The sequence below is a fragment of the Ascaphus truei genome, chromosome 5 (genome assembly GCF_040206685.1).
Source record: "Ascaphus truei isolate aAscTru1 chromosome 5, aAscTru1.hap1, whole genome shotgun sequence".
NCBI lineage: Eukaryota > Metazoa > Chordata > Amphibia > Anura > Ascaphidae > Ascaphus > Ascaphus truei.
In genome coordinates this window covers 294,063,408-294,079,364 of record NC_134487.1, presented here as the reverse complement: position 1 = coordinate 294,079,364, position 15,957 = coordinate 294,063,408, and the positions used below count along the sequence as shown (strand labels likewise).

The 15,957-nt window shown below is 41.1% G+C and overlaps 1 protein-coding gene across 2 annotated transcripts in view; it reads left to right on the top strand.

Annotated features, from left to right (window-relative positions):
- The window catches only part of ATXN10 (ataxin 10), a 100,891-nt gene extending 85,234 nt beyond the window's left edge, over window positions 1-15,657 (top strand). For both annotated transcript variants that reach the window (XM_075602742.1, XM_075602741.1), the window contains exon 11: window positions 14,899-15,657. In XM_075602742.1, coding sequence (XP_075458857.1) covers window positions 14,899-15,077 — 179 coding nt within the window. In that variant the 3' untranslated portion in view covers window positions 15,078-15,657. The remainder of the gene's footprint in view (window positions 1-14,898) is intronic.
- Window positions 15,658-15,957: the final 300 nt, after the last annotated feature.

The following is a 15,957-nucleotide window of genomic DNA, read 5'->3' as shown; positions in this document are numbered from 1 at the left end:
ATTCGGGTACCCCTCGCAGACGGATGTTACAGCGACGGTCCCGGTTCTCCCCGTCCTCAATCTTATCCTCCAAGGACCTGACCTGTTCCTTTAGGGTGCCCAGTTGTGCTTGTGTCTGAGATAGTGCACTGACAGTTGCATCAGATTGAGATTCTAAGGTGTCCGTGCGCTCCCCCAGGGCATCTACATCCTTTCTCAGTGCCCAGAGTTCTGATTTTAAAGAACTTTTTCATAGTGGAGCAAAACTCCTTCATATCCTAACGACGCATAACCGCCATATCGTCCAGGTCCTCATATGAGGCATCCATTTCGGGCTTCGCTGCTGCTGGCTGCTCAGGGGATTCCGGTGTACCGGCCTTGGCTGTTTCTTTAGCCTTGAAATATGTGGTCACCGGCTGAGTTTTTCTGCGTAGCCCTTTGGTTGCAGCCATCTCTGATGGTTTAGGCATGATTTGCAGGCTTTAGTATTGCAATCGGTCACGTTTATGTTGCTGTTTTTATAGTTAGACACACCGGGGGGAATGGAGCTCACACTCTAAGCTTCCATTCACCTCTCCGTCGACACGCCCCCTCTGTCTGACTTTTTTGTTGTCATAAGCTGGTAATGCAACATACAGTCAAACAATGCAATCGGAAGAGTGTGTGTGTGTGTGTTTGTTTGTTTAGATCCTCTTGTTGAACAGCTAGCTCAGGCTTGGCCCCATGCAAAAATTGTTAGCCATGCCAAATTATGCGTGGTATGTTTATGATGTGGGCTACAATTCACTGGAGTCTATATCAGGACACCAATTGACTTTTAAACTTAACCACAAACTGGGATTAAAGTCCAGCGTGTACAGATCTGGTTAGGTATTCATTAAGCATAATTGTCATCCTTAAATTCACTTTTGTTTTTTTATACCAGACCAGGGCAGAGAGTGGAACTTTGTAAGCATATTGTTCTCTGACTGTATTCCTATCACATGAAGTACATCATCATCGCTAGAGAATTTGCATCCCGGTTATTAATATGTTTGTAACAGTTTCATGTCGCAAAATTAAGTGAGGCCCCCGTGGAAAACTAGCACAAGTTCGACTGAGTCCGGTAGTGTTTAAAAGACAGATGGGGTTGGCCTGAGACCACTGAATGTTGAGTTTTGACAATAGGAAAACCCCACAGAGAAGTATATATCTCCTACGTTGTATCCACAGGGACATCTGAACTACCGTATGGGACTTTACATAAGAATCACAAAGCATGCCAGGCACTCGTGTTTTTCCTACCCTGGTTAATCATTGTAAATTCAAAGCCCTACCATAAAGTTAGATCTTGTGAAACACACACAACATTTACAGTACGTCTCTTGATAAGTTCCTTCTTATGATTTTCATTGAGTATTGGCCTTAAGTATTAAAGACACGTCAGTTAATGTTCATGATTAGATGAAAAGAATAGTTCATGAACATCACTCATAGGTGAGCACATACAAAAAAAAAGGTGCATTGCGAGTTATAGCAGCTGTGTTGGTCTTGGAGCAATGAAGGTTTGTTGCAGATCATATCTTTTAATGGACGGACATGAGCGCTCTACATCGGTAGTTGTACATGTGGAGGAGAGACTTGTGAGGTCTTAAACTCATAAACTAAGAAGACGTGTCATCTTGTACATGAGCAAAATGAGTAAATCCCTGTGTCTGTTGCCATCTTTGCAGACTGGTGGAGTGGCTCGGGGAATAAAGGCACTGACTTGGAAGCAAGAATGGTTCGAATCCCAGCTCCTTGTGACCTTTGGCAAGGCACCAAAATTCGATTTGAAAGCTAAACAGGGCAGGGACTCATTGTGTCAGTGCAGCGTACACTGTCAGTCCTATAGTAAATATTCAACTGGACATGATATTTTTTCTTCTAAAGTCTCCAGGCTATAAAACTGGAGTTAAACCCATACAATATAATTTTACCATAAAACCCCAGTTGCTTTCATTGAGATCAATTTTCTTGGACAACTACGGTGCGGTTTTTGTGCTAAATTTGCCCTGGTTTTTCAGCCATGTGATTTTTATAAATAGAACCCAAATTACTTGATTAAACATAAGAAAATACTGATAACGCTGTTAAAACAGTGGTTCTCAACCTTAGTGTCTTTCGAAGGAACCCTTTTGATAATGTTCAGTTGCCGATGCTGACAAGGTGCACTCCTACCATTGGAGGAAGGAGCTCCCTTTAAAGGTCCCATTAGTGGGGATAACCGAGTCCGTATCTGGCTCAGGATAGAAGACTGTGGAGGCAATATTTCGTGTATATCTTTTTATAGCGACCACGGTTTACTCTGTGCTTTACAAAAGAAACAATACAGCACAGGTAATTATAATACAATAAGCGCAACAAACAAAATGGGACATTATGAAAAGAAATCCCTTGTCCACTGCAAACATTGTAATTGTGAAAGCGTTACCGCCTACTGCCAGTCCACAGATGTCAGAATTAGAAGAATTATTCTTATTAATCATTTTCTTCCTTCAACCCTATCCATAGCAGTACTACTCACCTGCCTTTCCCATCTTTGTTTGTCGGGTGTGTCGTTTCAGCTTGGGACGTACCACAAGACTGGGAAGAGAAGGCGCAGCGGCTTTTACAGGGAATGGACGTTAATTATTTGTTTTCGGGTCCGTCTTGGCAAAGAGGGGGCGCCTGCTCCTCATTACTGCCATACAGGAAACAAAATGATCTGTAAAGAATAATTCCACCTCTTGCCCCCGACATGTTCTTCTGACTCATTTAGCTAATATCAAAAGAAACCATTTGGAAATATACATTCTATTATTTCAATTGAACGCATTTTAAGACCTGCAGAAGGGATACTAATGGGATCTGCATTAGGACCGTAATTCGACCGTAATACATCAAAATTTTAACCTCTTTTGCCCACATACGTGTCGCATATCATATGTGATTGACTATATCATAGTTTCATTTTTTGCTATGCAACTGAACAAATTGGCAGTGTATGAACCTGCTGATGGGGTCTAACCTTCACGTGGTTGCAGCCTTAACATGTTTGGCCAAAAGATTGATGGAAAAACAGGGTGAACCAAATATTGTCATATTGGACGTGCATTAGGGCTTTGTCTACTGTTGTATATTTGAGGTCATTTGCCCAGTAGCGCTCCAATTGACGCAATCAAATATATAATACTGTGGGACTGGGTTTTGAGCTTGGTAAGATTGTGTATATCTACATTTGGACCCCATGTGCACTTGGTGTAAGGGTTTTCTTGCAAGCTTCTTACAGAATAACCACATTTCTGTATGTTTACCAGCTCCCTTCCAGATTAAATAAAAAAAGAAATGACACACACACACACACATATATATATATATATATATATATATATATATATATATATATATATATATATATATATATAACCCTGGCTGTGCTCAAAGCTGTGACCATGCAGCAAGCTTAAGCCTATGGGGAACCATGTTAAAAATGGTTTTTGAGGCAAAAAGTGACACTGTGTGCTCATTTGCATGTCATTTCCCAGAATCCCTTGCTGCAGTGGAAGTGCTGTATGCTGGGTGATGATGGGGAAAGGCGGGGTTGCAGACCTGCCTAAGACATGCAGATGAGCATACAGTTGTATTTGCATATTTGCTTTCCTGTGGAGGGTTTTTGTCACTTTTTTTTACTCACCATAACTTAACTCAGTATTATATATATATATATATATATATATATATATATATATATATATATATATATATATATATATATATATATATATATATATATATATATATATATATATATATATATATATATATATAAAATAATTTAGTGCCGGATATAAATCCTCCGATAAACCACATGGTAAATTTGGCCCTTAGTGGGAGACTCACTAAACACAGGTAAGGGTATTGGTCCTTGATCCCATGTTAACTGCAGTTCAAGTCAATGGCAATTAATCCCTTGGGTGCTAAAGCATTTACAGTAAATTGTGATCACTCCTGAGCGATCTCATGATCGCCCTGAAAACAGCGGTCACATGAACAGGAGAGTAGGGTCCTCTTATGCTCAGATTTGCATTCAGCGCTAATCACGGTCTACCCTTGAAAAGGAGGACAAATCCATGTCATATCGGGTTCATCATAACGACCTCCAGGGTGCCAGTTCTCAGGACGTACAATAGACATCTTTAGGGCACTCCAACGGGTTGTTGTGGGATCGAGCTCCGATGCACCTTAATGGAGTTTGTGAATCCCGGCCTTTGTGTCTTAATGTCGAAAGGAATTGGCACAAAGACTTATACCAGTATGTCTCCACCCTCTCCTTGGGACAGCCCAATCAGGCCATGTTTTAGGAATGGGTAGAAAAGGGGGGAAATGTCCTCGGGCGCGTCACTCTGCTCCCAGCTCCACGACGTGTGTTACGTGCAAAGTAGAAGAGAGAGGGGAAAGAAGTGTGTATAACTTTGAGTTGTTTTTTACTGTGGCCCTCCCCTCTCTCTTCTACTTTGCACGTAACACACGTCGTGGAGCTGGGAGCAGAGTGACGCGCCCGAGGACATTTCCCCCTTTTTCTACCCATACTTATACAGAGGTTGGTGAATAACCTCTGAAAGACTCGGGCAGCGGAACCATTCTGTGGAAAGGACTGAAGCCACACCTTGAATAGTAGGCAAAAAACTTTTTTTGGCGCAAATTTTCTCTTTTTCCATTTATCCATGTTTTAGGAATAACCAGCTTATCACACAAGCACAGATAAGTGCTGGGTAATTTATTGATATTTTTTTCTTTGGAAATCTGGTCTGGCTGGAGTGACTTAGGGGGCAGGGTTAAGAAAGTTTGACCATCTTCTTTCATGGCTCTGTGCCTTATTGGAACCCTCATTCTCCTGGAATAGTATGGGTAAATGTGCAGCCTATTTATGGATTGGTATTCATTACCAATGTATTCTGCTGGATCCCAAAAGGCTTTTATTTCATGCGAAGAGATGATGCTTAATCAACCAAAACAAAATTATTCACCTCTTTGTGAAGAGTTGGGGTTGAATACCACAATTGTATAACATTGTCTAAAGTTGTTGTAATCCACTTGTCATGAGACTTCATTAACTTAAAATCCCCTAGCAGTGAGAACTCGGTAACTTGTGACTCTTCCCAAAAGAGATTGACAACAGAATACAAGTGTTTTCTGGAAAGGATGAGTACTTACGATGTTCGCTCAATCATGGTTTGAGTCTGGCCAATAAGCCAAGTGTGCCAGTTGTTGCCTAAGGATCCTCTTCAGTAGGAACAGGATCTCTGAGTGTTTGAAGTTGCCATGATACAACACGGATTGAATAACTTAAAGGGATAAAGGCTATTTATTTCATGTCAATGAGCTCTCTTCTCAAAGTCCCTAACTTAGAAACGGATACATTGTACAGTCTAAGCACAAAGCCGCTTTCTGCTCAAAGTGGTTCTACAAACTGGGATCACTGCATGTTTCCGACATAATTTTTTTTCCCTTCAAACTATGGGGCGTATGTACTAATCCGGTTTTGTGTGCCAAAATTGTAGTTTTAAAAAGTAGTACACACCTCCAATAAGTGGAATTTATGAAGATATGTATTTTTTTTTTCTATGGAGAAGGAGCGACAGTAAAGACATTGACTGGCATTGAATGTGAAGCAGGGGAGCATGGTTCAATTCCCGGTGTTGGCTCCTTGTGACCTTGGGCAAGTCACTTTATCTCCCTGTGCCTCAGGCACCAAAAACATAGATTGTAAGCTCTACGGGGCAGGACTGTCTGCAAAATGTCTCTGTAAAGCGCTATGTAAAACTAGCAGCGCTATACAAGAACAATTCTTTTATTATATGTGATTTGATGCATACATTGATACATACAGTATGTTACACTGTTCGTGTTTGAAATTAAGTTTGACACATTGTCTCCTGTTGAATACTCTACTAATTAAATTAACAATGATGTGTGTTTTTTTTATTTAGAACTAGTATTGGTAAATAAATATAAATGTAGTGCAATATTATTTATAATAGTCATAAGGTAAAAATACCTTTTTGTTAGCCCTTTGCAGGGCGGATGGTGGTGCTACCTCCGGGGCCCATAGCCTCCGGCACTCCCGCTTCAAGTCACAGCTCTTCGGAGCAATCGCGTGACGAGGTTTGTGTTACATCCGTCGGGCCGGATGTGACGCAGCGCTGATCGCGTACAGACCATTAAATCCTAGCAGAGGCCAATGACGTCCCACGGGCTTCTGGGGTTGCCACGTTTAACCTATATAATAAAACATCTGTGCTGCATAAAATAAATGTTTGGTTGATTCATAGTTAGCAAGTTAATTCTGCTCTAACAATATAAACACACTATTTACGATTTACGCCATGTTCAACGTGGCAGACAATACTGACTCTGGTTGAACTATTTTTTTTCGTACGCAGATGCAATTATTTTTTTTTACATTTTTTTTACTATACCGTTTATATTGGTGTGCCATGTGCGTTTCATTTGTTTGTGCCAATGTACCTAACTAAAACCATTTTTGACGCTTGATGCACAATCGAATTTTTTTTATACATAGGTGCACTCAAGCGCAATATAATAATTTTGTGATTTGCGTGTGTCAATTATACAATCAATTACATTTTCAACACTTGGTATATAGGCTCTGTCCGCAGTATTCATGCATTGTTCCTCCAAATAACCTTTTGTTTCTGCAGTTTAAAGTTGCAGATCAAGCAATATCCCAGGACATACTTGAAAACGAGAGGTAACTCTCAATGTATTACTTCCTGGTAAAACATTTTTATAAATAAATAAATATCCTACACGTATTTTTTATTTATTTTTTAATCCGTTTAGTACTATTAAAAAAAAAAAAGGTACACTTTTTTTTTCAAACTCTAAATTACATTTTTTATGTATTATAATAAAACAAGCATTTTTTGTTTCGATAGCAACCATTTACAAAGTCACATCCCCTTCCTCTAATGAAACAGGCTCTGGCACACCCCTTTTTGACCCCTGCCCTCTCTCTAGCAGTGCACCAATTGTATCTAGTTGACTGCCTGGTCACATGAACATCCCCACATAACTTTGCATCAATTTAGTGAACCCCCAAACCGAATCTTCGCTGATCGATCACAGGAGAACGGATAGATCAGCAATTTGGCTAATTACTTGTGAGGATGGTATTGATGCACATATTAAAGGGGAAAACTTTAACTGAATTGAGAGGTGTGCTCCCTATTGCTTGCTTGGCAAATTTCAGAATAATCACATTTTTATACCGCCCTTCTGTGCATTAATGCCAGTAAGCTATTGCAAAGCAGCCGAAAAGAGACGTCTTTAAGTGACTTTAAAAATGGTTCATGATGTGGCGGCTTCCACTGCTTGTGTTCCCAGAGGTTTTAACTCAAATGTGGGACAATGTGCCATTCATAGGAAAGTGTAAGTTCATATACCACACAGTAAGTGGAGACATCTTTTTATGTGGAGTAAAAAAAAAAAAAGTGTGTCTTTCAGAAAGCGCCTGGAGAAGCGTCGTCCAGCAATAACAAAATAAATATACAAAATAATTAGAGGGAGAAGAAAACGTTCAGTCGGTTTTTTTGGACCTTTGTTCTTCCAATATGCATATCAAATGTATGAAACTACTCCAAGCAAACCCGAAATTAAAGGGACATTCTCTCTGCCCCCTGCTGCTGATTCCTTGAGTGTGTTTCAAGCCCCTTTAGAAAAAAAAAATAAGAATTTATATGTATTAATTTGTACGGGTTTATATTACTTTGAAATGCTGTAGTTTATTTATATGTATACTCTGATGTAGTGTAACACAGTTCTTTTATTTTTTTTTTACTAAAAACATTATTGAATGTTCCGTACAATGGAACATGTGTTCTAAATAATATTATTTTTTCCATGTATCTGACTATTTTTTGTTTCCCCTCACTGTTTAATATCTTTATTTTCTGACGTCCCGTCCAGCGCCTTAAAATGTACAACTACATAAATGCACACCGTCCGCCCCATCATACCAGCCTTCTTCATCTTTCCCACTGCCCTCTTTCACTGAAAACGGGTTCCTGCTTCTTTTTCTGGTTACCATGGAAACTTTAGAAGCTCTTTTTATAAAGCGCCAACAAAGTGCTTAAAGTGTTGGTAAGATTAGACACTTTAGGACATGCCTAATTTTCTCTCTCCCCTCTCTTCTCTGCAGAGGGAACAAGAGGGCAGTGTGAGCATTAACTGGGATTTAATGTAATCTCTTCTGACAGATACGTCTGACTAGGTCTCTACATGGTTACCAAGTGGTCTCAGCCATACACTGGGGCAGACATGCATATTTATATACTTGTTATAAAGAAACAGTCGCAGCTCCATAGCCTCTTAGGGCTACGTCTCCCAGGCACTTGTACTATAGCAATGTGAACCTCTTAAACCAGTGTTCATGGATAAAGAGCCCAAAATATACGGTCGCTCAGAAAAGACCGGGGATTTGTAAACACAATTTAGCACTTGATATGTTTTTTAGTAGCAGTCCGCACTGCTAGACTCCAAAGTAGAATTGGTTTACCTTTTAGAGATTGCTGGTCTCTGTATTTGAAAGTACATTATTTTTGGCTTGTGATTTTTTTTTTAAATGTTTGGGATATGGCACAGTGACCACGATTATAAAGGAACCACAGAGACCAAACAATAAAGAAACATCCGTAACTACATATTAAGGAATGTTTTAAAAAAGGTCAAAGCTGCTTTAATTACTCCATTTGAAATCAAGTAAAATAAATTATTATAGACCTCAAAATCATCAATTCGCTTGAAGATGACAGTGGCAGTTACATTAGGTTTATAATATAGTTTGTAGAAATTGAGCAGTCCATTGTTGGTAAGAGCAGTTCTACAAGCTGTCATTTCTGAGTCTTGTGGTTTGAGCGGGGAGGAGGGTTATATTTCATACGTATAGAACGGACATTGATAATTGCGGTTTGCTTTATTCTTTATCCAGTGGTTGCCGACTAAATACACAAAGTTTAACTTCTGATCTCTCCTCCTCTAACAAACGTGTATTTTATGAAATCGGTGACACTATGGCTGGGCCCCTCCTCCAGCGCCATGTATTTGTGTCTCTGTCTCTCTCTTATCGATCTCTATCGATCTCTATCTCTCTCCCCACACACACAGATTAACCTCTGCTGAACGCAGCTTCCAGGTGCAATTAATTCACCTTAGCTGCAAGGTTTAAAGGGCAGCATGAGAATATAGCCAGTGTCTACCTGTTGAAAACTATCTGTTTCTCACTGGTCATCCTGCCGCTGTGTGAACAGTGTGTGCGTGTGTGTGTAACACTTTACAGAATAATGAAATGGAGATAATATGCACTGCTACACAGGGGGGAGATTTACAGAATAGGATAGGATCAGGTGCAGTAGATAACATATTTGAGGGGACAAGTTCGCCAGGTGTGCGAGGAGTAGCCACCGGTCTAAATGAAACGGGTGCTTTGCTGAGGTGAGATTTTAGGTATGGTTTGAAGATAGGTTGGGATATGAATTGGCGAATACTGGGTGGGGAGGGAGTTTCACAGGTAGGCAGCCAAAACGGTATAAAGGTTTGAGACGTGAGAGTGCTGTAGTGACGACTAGACAGCGTTCAGCAGAATGTAAGGGACGGGAAGGTGTATAGTGGGAGATTAGAGCGGAGATGTCCGGTTCTGTAGAAGAACGTAAAACCATGAAGGAGACCATTAGAATTTTTGTCTGCTTAATGCGGTGTTTGATGGGTTGCCATTTGAAGGTATTTTAGGAGGAGGGACAGAGCTAAAAAGAGATTACAATATATACAGAATGCTGCTGTGAGAGGAGTCTGGAGTTGGGAAGTTTGAAGGCCAGCAAGGAGAACGTTGCAGAAGTCAGGTCTGGAGATAATGATGGCATGCTGTGGACTTTAGCAATGTTGCAGAGAAAAGAATGGCAAGATTTTGTAACCGCATGAATGTGAGCGGAGGAGTCCAATATTATACCTAGGCAGCTTGGGAGACTGCATGAATAGTAGTGTTATTGACTGTGGCAGACAATTAAGCAATTAAGCAATTGGGCACAAATTGTGGTTTAGGTGGGATTATGATGTGTTCTATTTTAGGCATGTTAAATTTCGGGCAACAGGGGGCAATTCAGTCGGAAATAGAGACCATCATTGACTTGGGACCGCATGTCTGTGTAGAGCTGATATTTGATGTCAAAGAAGCCAATAAGATGAACAAGTGACTGTGTATATGTAACAGGTGTGCCCCCACCCTCTGGGAGATTTCACTGTTACCTGTACTCTCACTGTGCTGTACCGGTGAGGCTTACAGAATTGCTGAGTATCCGCCAATGGTAGTGGGCCAGGACAGGCTTTTAGGAGATAGAGCTCTCATCTCGTACATGGGTGCAGCGCCTCCATTCCCTGCAGGCCCCATCAGTGCTGGGTGCAGTCCCTGCAGGAAAAAACATCTTGCACTCCCCCTGATAAACTGCAGTCACAGGCAGGAGTATTAAAGCAGCAACTGGTCTTTATTCTTCATTGTACAACAGTACATTGCAGTATACAACAGGTACACTCTTAGGGTCCCTGGACTCAACCCCTAGGGCCTGAGGCCCCAAAGGTATATTTTTTGCTCCCCTGCTCCCTGGTGGAGTAAGGGGCAACAGCTTCCACTCCCTTGCGGGAGGGGAAGGAAGGTGACCAGAACCCTGGCTCCACACTTCCAACAACCAGTAAATTTAGCTCTGCAGCCACACTTGTACCATAGGGGAAGGGTCCTAGGTCTGAGCCCCTGATAGGGCAGTACACAGGCCTTAGGCCCACCCACCACTGTCACTCATGGGAGTTGTTTACTGCAGTGGAACCCAGATTAACCCCAACACTGCCTGCACTGGTAACAGGTCTTGTGTTAGGCAGGGCAGATTAGTAGCCAAGAGGATACGTTGCTACATATATGAAGAGAAAAGTGGTCCCATGACAGAGCCCTGAGGTACGCCAACAAGCAGGGAAAGAGCCAGAGAACCAAGATGGGACCTTGTTGCAGATACCAAGGGAGGGAAGAATTTCCAGGAGTAATGGTTGGTTGACCGAGGTCAAGCAAAATTAGAAAGGAGGTTTCCAACACCTCCTTTGGGTGATGTTATTATATTAATAAAAACTTTTTTACTATTTCAACCTGGCTCCCTTGACAGGGTGCTGCTGTTTTTTCTTTTCATTATCGAAATTAGAAAGGAATAGAGCCCTTGATGTTTGGCAATGTGTAGATGATGAGCTACTTCGAGAGCAGTTTCCGTGGACTGTGCTGTTCGGAAGCCAGATTGCAATGAATAACAGGTTATGCGTGTTGAAGAAATTATGCAAGAGTAAATTTTTTCTTTTTATATATAAAAAATGTTTTACCAGGAAGTAATACATTGAGTGTTAACTCTCGTTTTCAAGTATGTCCTGGGCACAGAGTTATAGAAATACATGGGTACATTAAAAGAACAGAGGTTATACAGTCCGTTCACAGACATTTCATGGACAGATAGTTGGAAAATTGGATACTGTTGATAACGGGCTTGTGAGTTTCAGATTGAAATAGAGCAGCTTTAACATCAGCGAACGGCAGCAAATGGCTCACACCCTTTGGCTGCGCCACAAGGCTGTCCGCCTTTGGGGCAATGTAGATGTACACTGGGGTGGTTGATGTTCAATGCAGCTGTGAACACAAATATCTTTGTGTCCTCTTGGCTCAATAACATTCCAGTGGGGGGGGGTTGACGTTCCACAAAGTACAAGCAAATGTTAACCCTTGGCACGCTGGTCCTGTGCAGCGGGCAGTAACTCTTTGGGAGCCCCACCAGGCTGTCCGCCTATGGGGCAACACAGATGTACACCGACAAAATGTTCAAAAAGGCGGGAGAGAAGGGGTGATAAGTGGGAAGGTTGTTTTTTAAAGGTGAGCCTGGTTGAACTCGGAGGGAAAGGTGCCTGAACGGAGCAAGAAGTTGAAAATGTGTTCAAGTAGTGGCAGCAGAGTGGGAGAGTTGGGGTCAAGGTTGCCCGTAGGGGAAGGACAGCAGGATAGTAGCGGAGATTTATTTCAATTCTGTTTTGGATGAGGAGACCAGGGTAGAGAGAGGGGTTTGGGGAAGGAAAGGTGTATCAGGTACAAAGGGGATATCTTAATGGATTAGATCTTTTTCTTTGAAATAGTCTGCAATTTCGAAGGGTGTAATTCAGTAAGTGAAACGGGTAGCGGGTCACAGGAGGGAATAAATTAGCGAAAAGGCGACGCGATTTAGATTTGTGAGAATTACTAGGTGGAGAGAAGTATTGTTGTTTAGCCTGGGAGAGGGCAGAGTTGAAGCAGGAGATTTGTAGTCGATGAATTGGGCAAAAGTGCAGAATTTCCTCCAGAGGCTTTTAAAGGAGCAGGAGCATAGGGCATGCGTAGATGTGTTGGACCAAGGTTAAGGGTTACAGCGACTTGTGCACCGGAATATAAGGGGGTCATGCTGGTTGAGGGAGGCGGAAAAGATACAATTATACACCTCAGCAAGATTTTGAGGGTCAAAGGTAGAGCTGAAGGAGTAGAGGTTGGCAATTAGGGTGTATTCCAGGGCAGAGAAGTCAATGGGAATGTGAGTTACGAGTGTAGAAGGTGGAGTTTGGAAGAATAGCAGGAAGGACATGAGACCGCAAATGAGACGGGGTGATCAGAGAGTGGAAAAGGGGAGAAACTGAAGTGAGGCAATAAGCCGTTTGAAGTAAATACGAGGTCTAAACAGTAGCCACCCTTGTGCGTAGTGGAATCAATCGATTGTATCAGGTCAATGGCAGAGGTTATAAAGGAAGCAAAAGGCCCAGGCATCTCAAGGAGTCAATGATATGGCAATTAAAGTCTTCCAGGAGAAGGGAATGGGTGTCAGAGGAAAGGAAAGCCAGGATTAGAAGTCAGAAAGGTTGACCGGGAACATGAGGAGTTAGGTGGTCAGTAGATGACAGCCACCTTCAGAGAGAGGGTGAAGAAAAGTCGGAAAGTGTGTACCTCCAAAAGAGGAAAATGAAAGTGATCGAGGAATAGGCAGAAGTTTGTACCAGTGGTAAGAAAGCAAAAGTAGTCCCTACCCTCCCACCACGACCAACAGGGTTGTACTGCGCTAAGGAATATGTTGAAGCCTTATAAATAAATGATCGTAATAAAATGTCCACAGCAAGAAGCAAAGAGCGAGATGAGATGATTTGTGAGTGCGAGCTTTTCTACAGGTTGGATTGGTTTGTGATTGAGAGGAGTACAGGACGCAGATGCGTTCATTAGTGCAGAGTGGTGGAGAGGGAAGGATTGAAGGGGAAATATGAACAGAAGGTGGGGGGAAGGGAGAGGGAGGATGGTGGAAGGAACAAATGAATTGGCGAACAGGAAAATGAGGAGTAAGGCATGATAGAACAGTGCAGCTGTACCGGGTGTTACTTTCTTTTCTTTTTCTGATTGAGAGTTGAGTGAACTCTATTTGGAACTACAAACAAACAATCTGCAATCTCCACTTGTAACTTCAGACATTAATAAGGACCTTTAAGATGGCACTGCAAGCCTGCCCCTTGCAAAGCTGCCCTTACTGAATGCTTCCATATATACTGCATTACCTGCTTTGATCACACAGAGCAGGGAGAGAGAGAGTCTTTATCAACAGGGTAGTTTGATCATACGTTTTGTCTTTGAAAATTTGTAGCACAGTGAGAGACAGGGAACTTAGCAGGGTAGCCTAGGAACACATCTAAAGCTTATATTAGTGACGAATCATGAACTTATTGGTTTTAAGATGTTTGGTGGAATTTTTGTTTCTGTGGTTACATGCTTGAGCCATAGCTGCTGTCTGTCAATTGCAGCTAATGAGCTGTGAATGCACACAACTCTTGTTTCTTGTTTTATAAACATATATAAGCCTTTAGAAATGTTGGTTTGCGAATATCAGCCTAAATACTTTATCTCCAGTAGTATCATGCTCATTTGAATGTTTCATGCAGTGTTTTAACGTTACTGTTTGTAAGCACTCTGGCACGTACTGTATGTTGCGTAAAAGGGTTTTATTTATTTTTTGTATATGAATGCTTTATCTGATCTGGAATTGTAGTCACTGGCTATTAATAAACTATCACTGGAAATCCTAATCTTCTTCTTTTTCATGACCATTTTTAGACCATACTAGTGAGGCACGAGAGATTCGGTGGCATTTTCTCATCGTATATTTTCAGTAGAGAATTACTTACTGTTCATAATGATCATTGTGAGTACTATCTAACACTACTGAATTGTTTTTCTGCTGTGAAGTGTTGTGAAAGAGATTTGTAAGTGTTCTGCATTCTAAAAGCATACTCGGTCACAGAGAAGTAGATTATCATTACAGACGATGGTGTCTATCAAAAGATCAACTCCAGAGTTTTTATTTTCCCCTTGAAGATGAGCTTTCAAGACCTCACTAAAGTTTAATTGCAAGATCTCATTAGTCTGAGACTTTACAACCCGAAATAATGCAATTCTTTATAAAGTACACGACAGCATATCTATCTGCAAACTGCCATCATGGATAGAAATTAGATGGTACAGCTGAGAGTTGTGTATTGTATTGCAACTCAAAATATATGTTGCAAAGTCAAGCTGCACCTTTTGAAAGATATTGGTATATGTGGAGGGGGTGTTATATACAGTACAGCATGTATTAACAAGTTACACTGGGCAGCCAAATGCATTTCCAGTGTAACCATATTCCTAGTTGGTGCTTGTTTAGTTCAATGTGGGACCATGAGAGAGAGGAAAACATGGTTGAACTTTACCTTCTTTTCAGATTTGCTTTATTTGCTTATTTCACATCAAAAAAAAAATGTTTGTTCCTTAACTCTTCATTTTAGTTCTGAACCAGTGGGCAATGTTCGCCATTCGAAACCTGACTGAGCACAATAAAAGAAATCAAGAGCTTATTGCGAAAATGGAACGCCAGGGACTGGCAGATAGTTCGTTGCTGAACAGTATGGGATTCCAAGTGGAAGACCGTGACGGGAAGCTGCTCCTGAAATCTACCAAGAAATAGTCTGAGCCGTGATCGAAGAAAGCTTGGCGTAAGACCTTAGACAAGGGCAACTTGGAATACAAATCCTCGCACCTAATACATGTCTATTTTTACAAATGGAATGGTAAATGATAAAACATGTCGGACCTGTGGTACATATAAATTACATGTATAATAGAATCACCTGCAGCAGTATTAATGGAAAAATCTGCTCAGTAAGTTCTAGTACGTTTCTGTTATTCTCCTTGATAACCTTATTTAAAAGTAATTTGTCACTTTATTTGTTTGATATAAATTGTTTATAGGATGACACAATATGATCCAACTTTAATAATATATGCATATACTGTGCATATTTTCCATGTTGTACATGCCTGGTCCTGTTTTGCATTTATTAACATAGTGTAAGCTGTGACTGTTTCTCTGCGATGGAAAAAATCTTTATTTCAGGCAACACATGTAGGGTTACTGGGAACGTACATGTACTTTTAGAGCCTTGGAAAAAAAAAAAAAACACATCCCTGTACACAGGATATAAGTGGCAGTGCGTGCATCAAATGCTTAGGTTTGTTGAAACTTAAATAAAAAATGGTCTCTAAAATGGTTTGTCTAGGACTAGTCTTGCTTACGGCTGCCCTGTGTGTTTGAGACTAGGCTTGGGTGTAACTTTCCGTGTTTCTTGGGTTGGGAATTCAGGCCTGTCTCCAACTTGTTTTCGGAGCTCTGGCAGATTGCTGAAGTGGTCGTTTCTCACTGTGATTAATTCTACCAGTTTCTTTTCACCCCCTCTGCCTTTCCAAAACATTGACAAAACTCATTTCCAGTTAATTAATTCAAGAGACACTGAAGAATGGAAGGCCTTACCTCTTCATTTTTAGGTACCCTTCTGCATTGTTGGTGA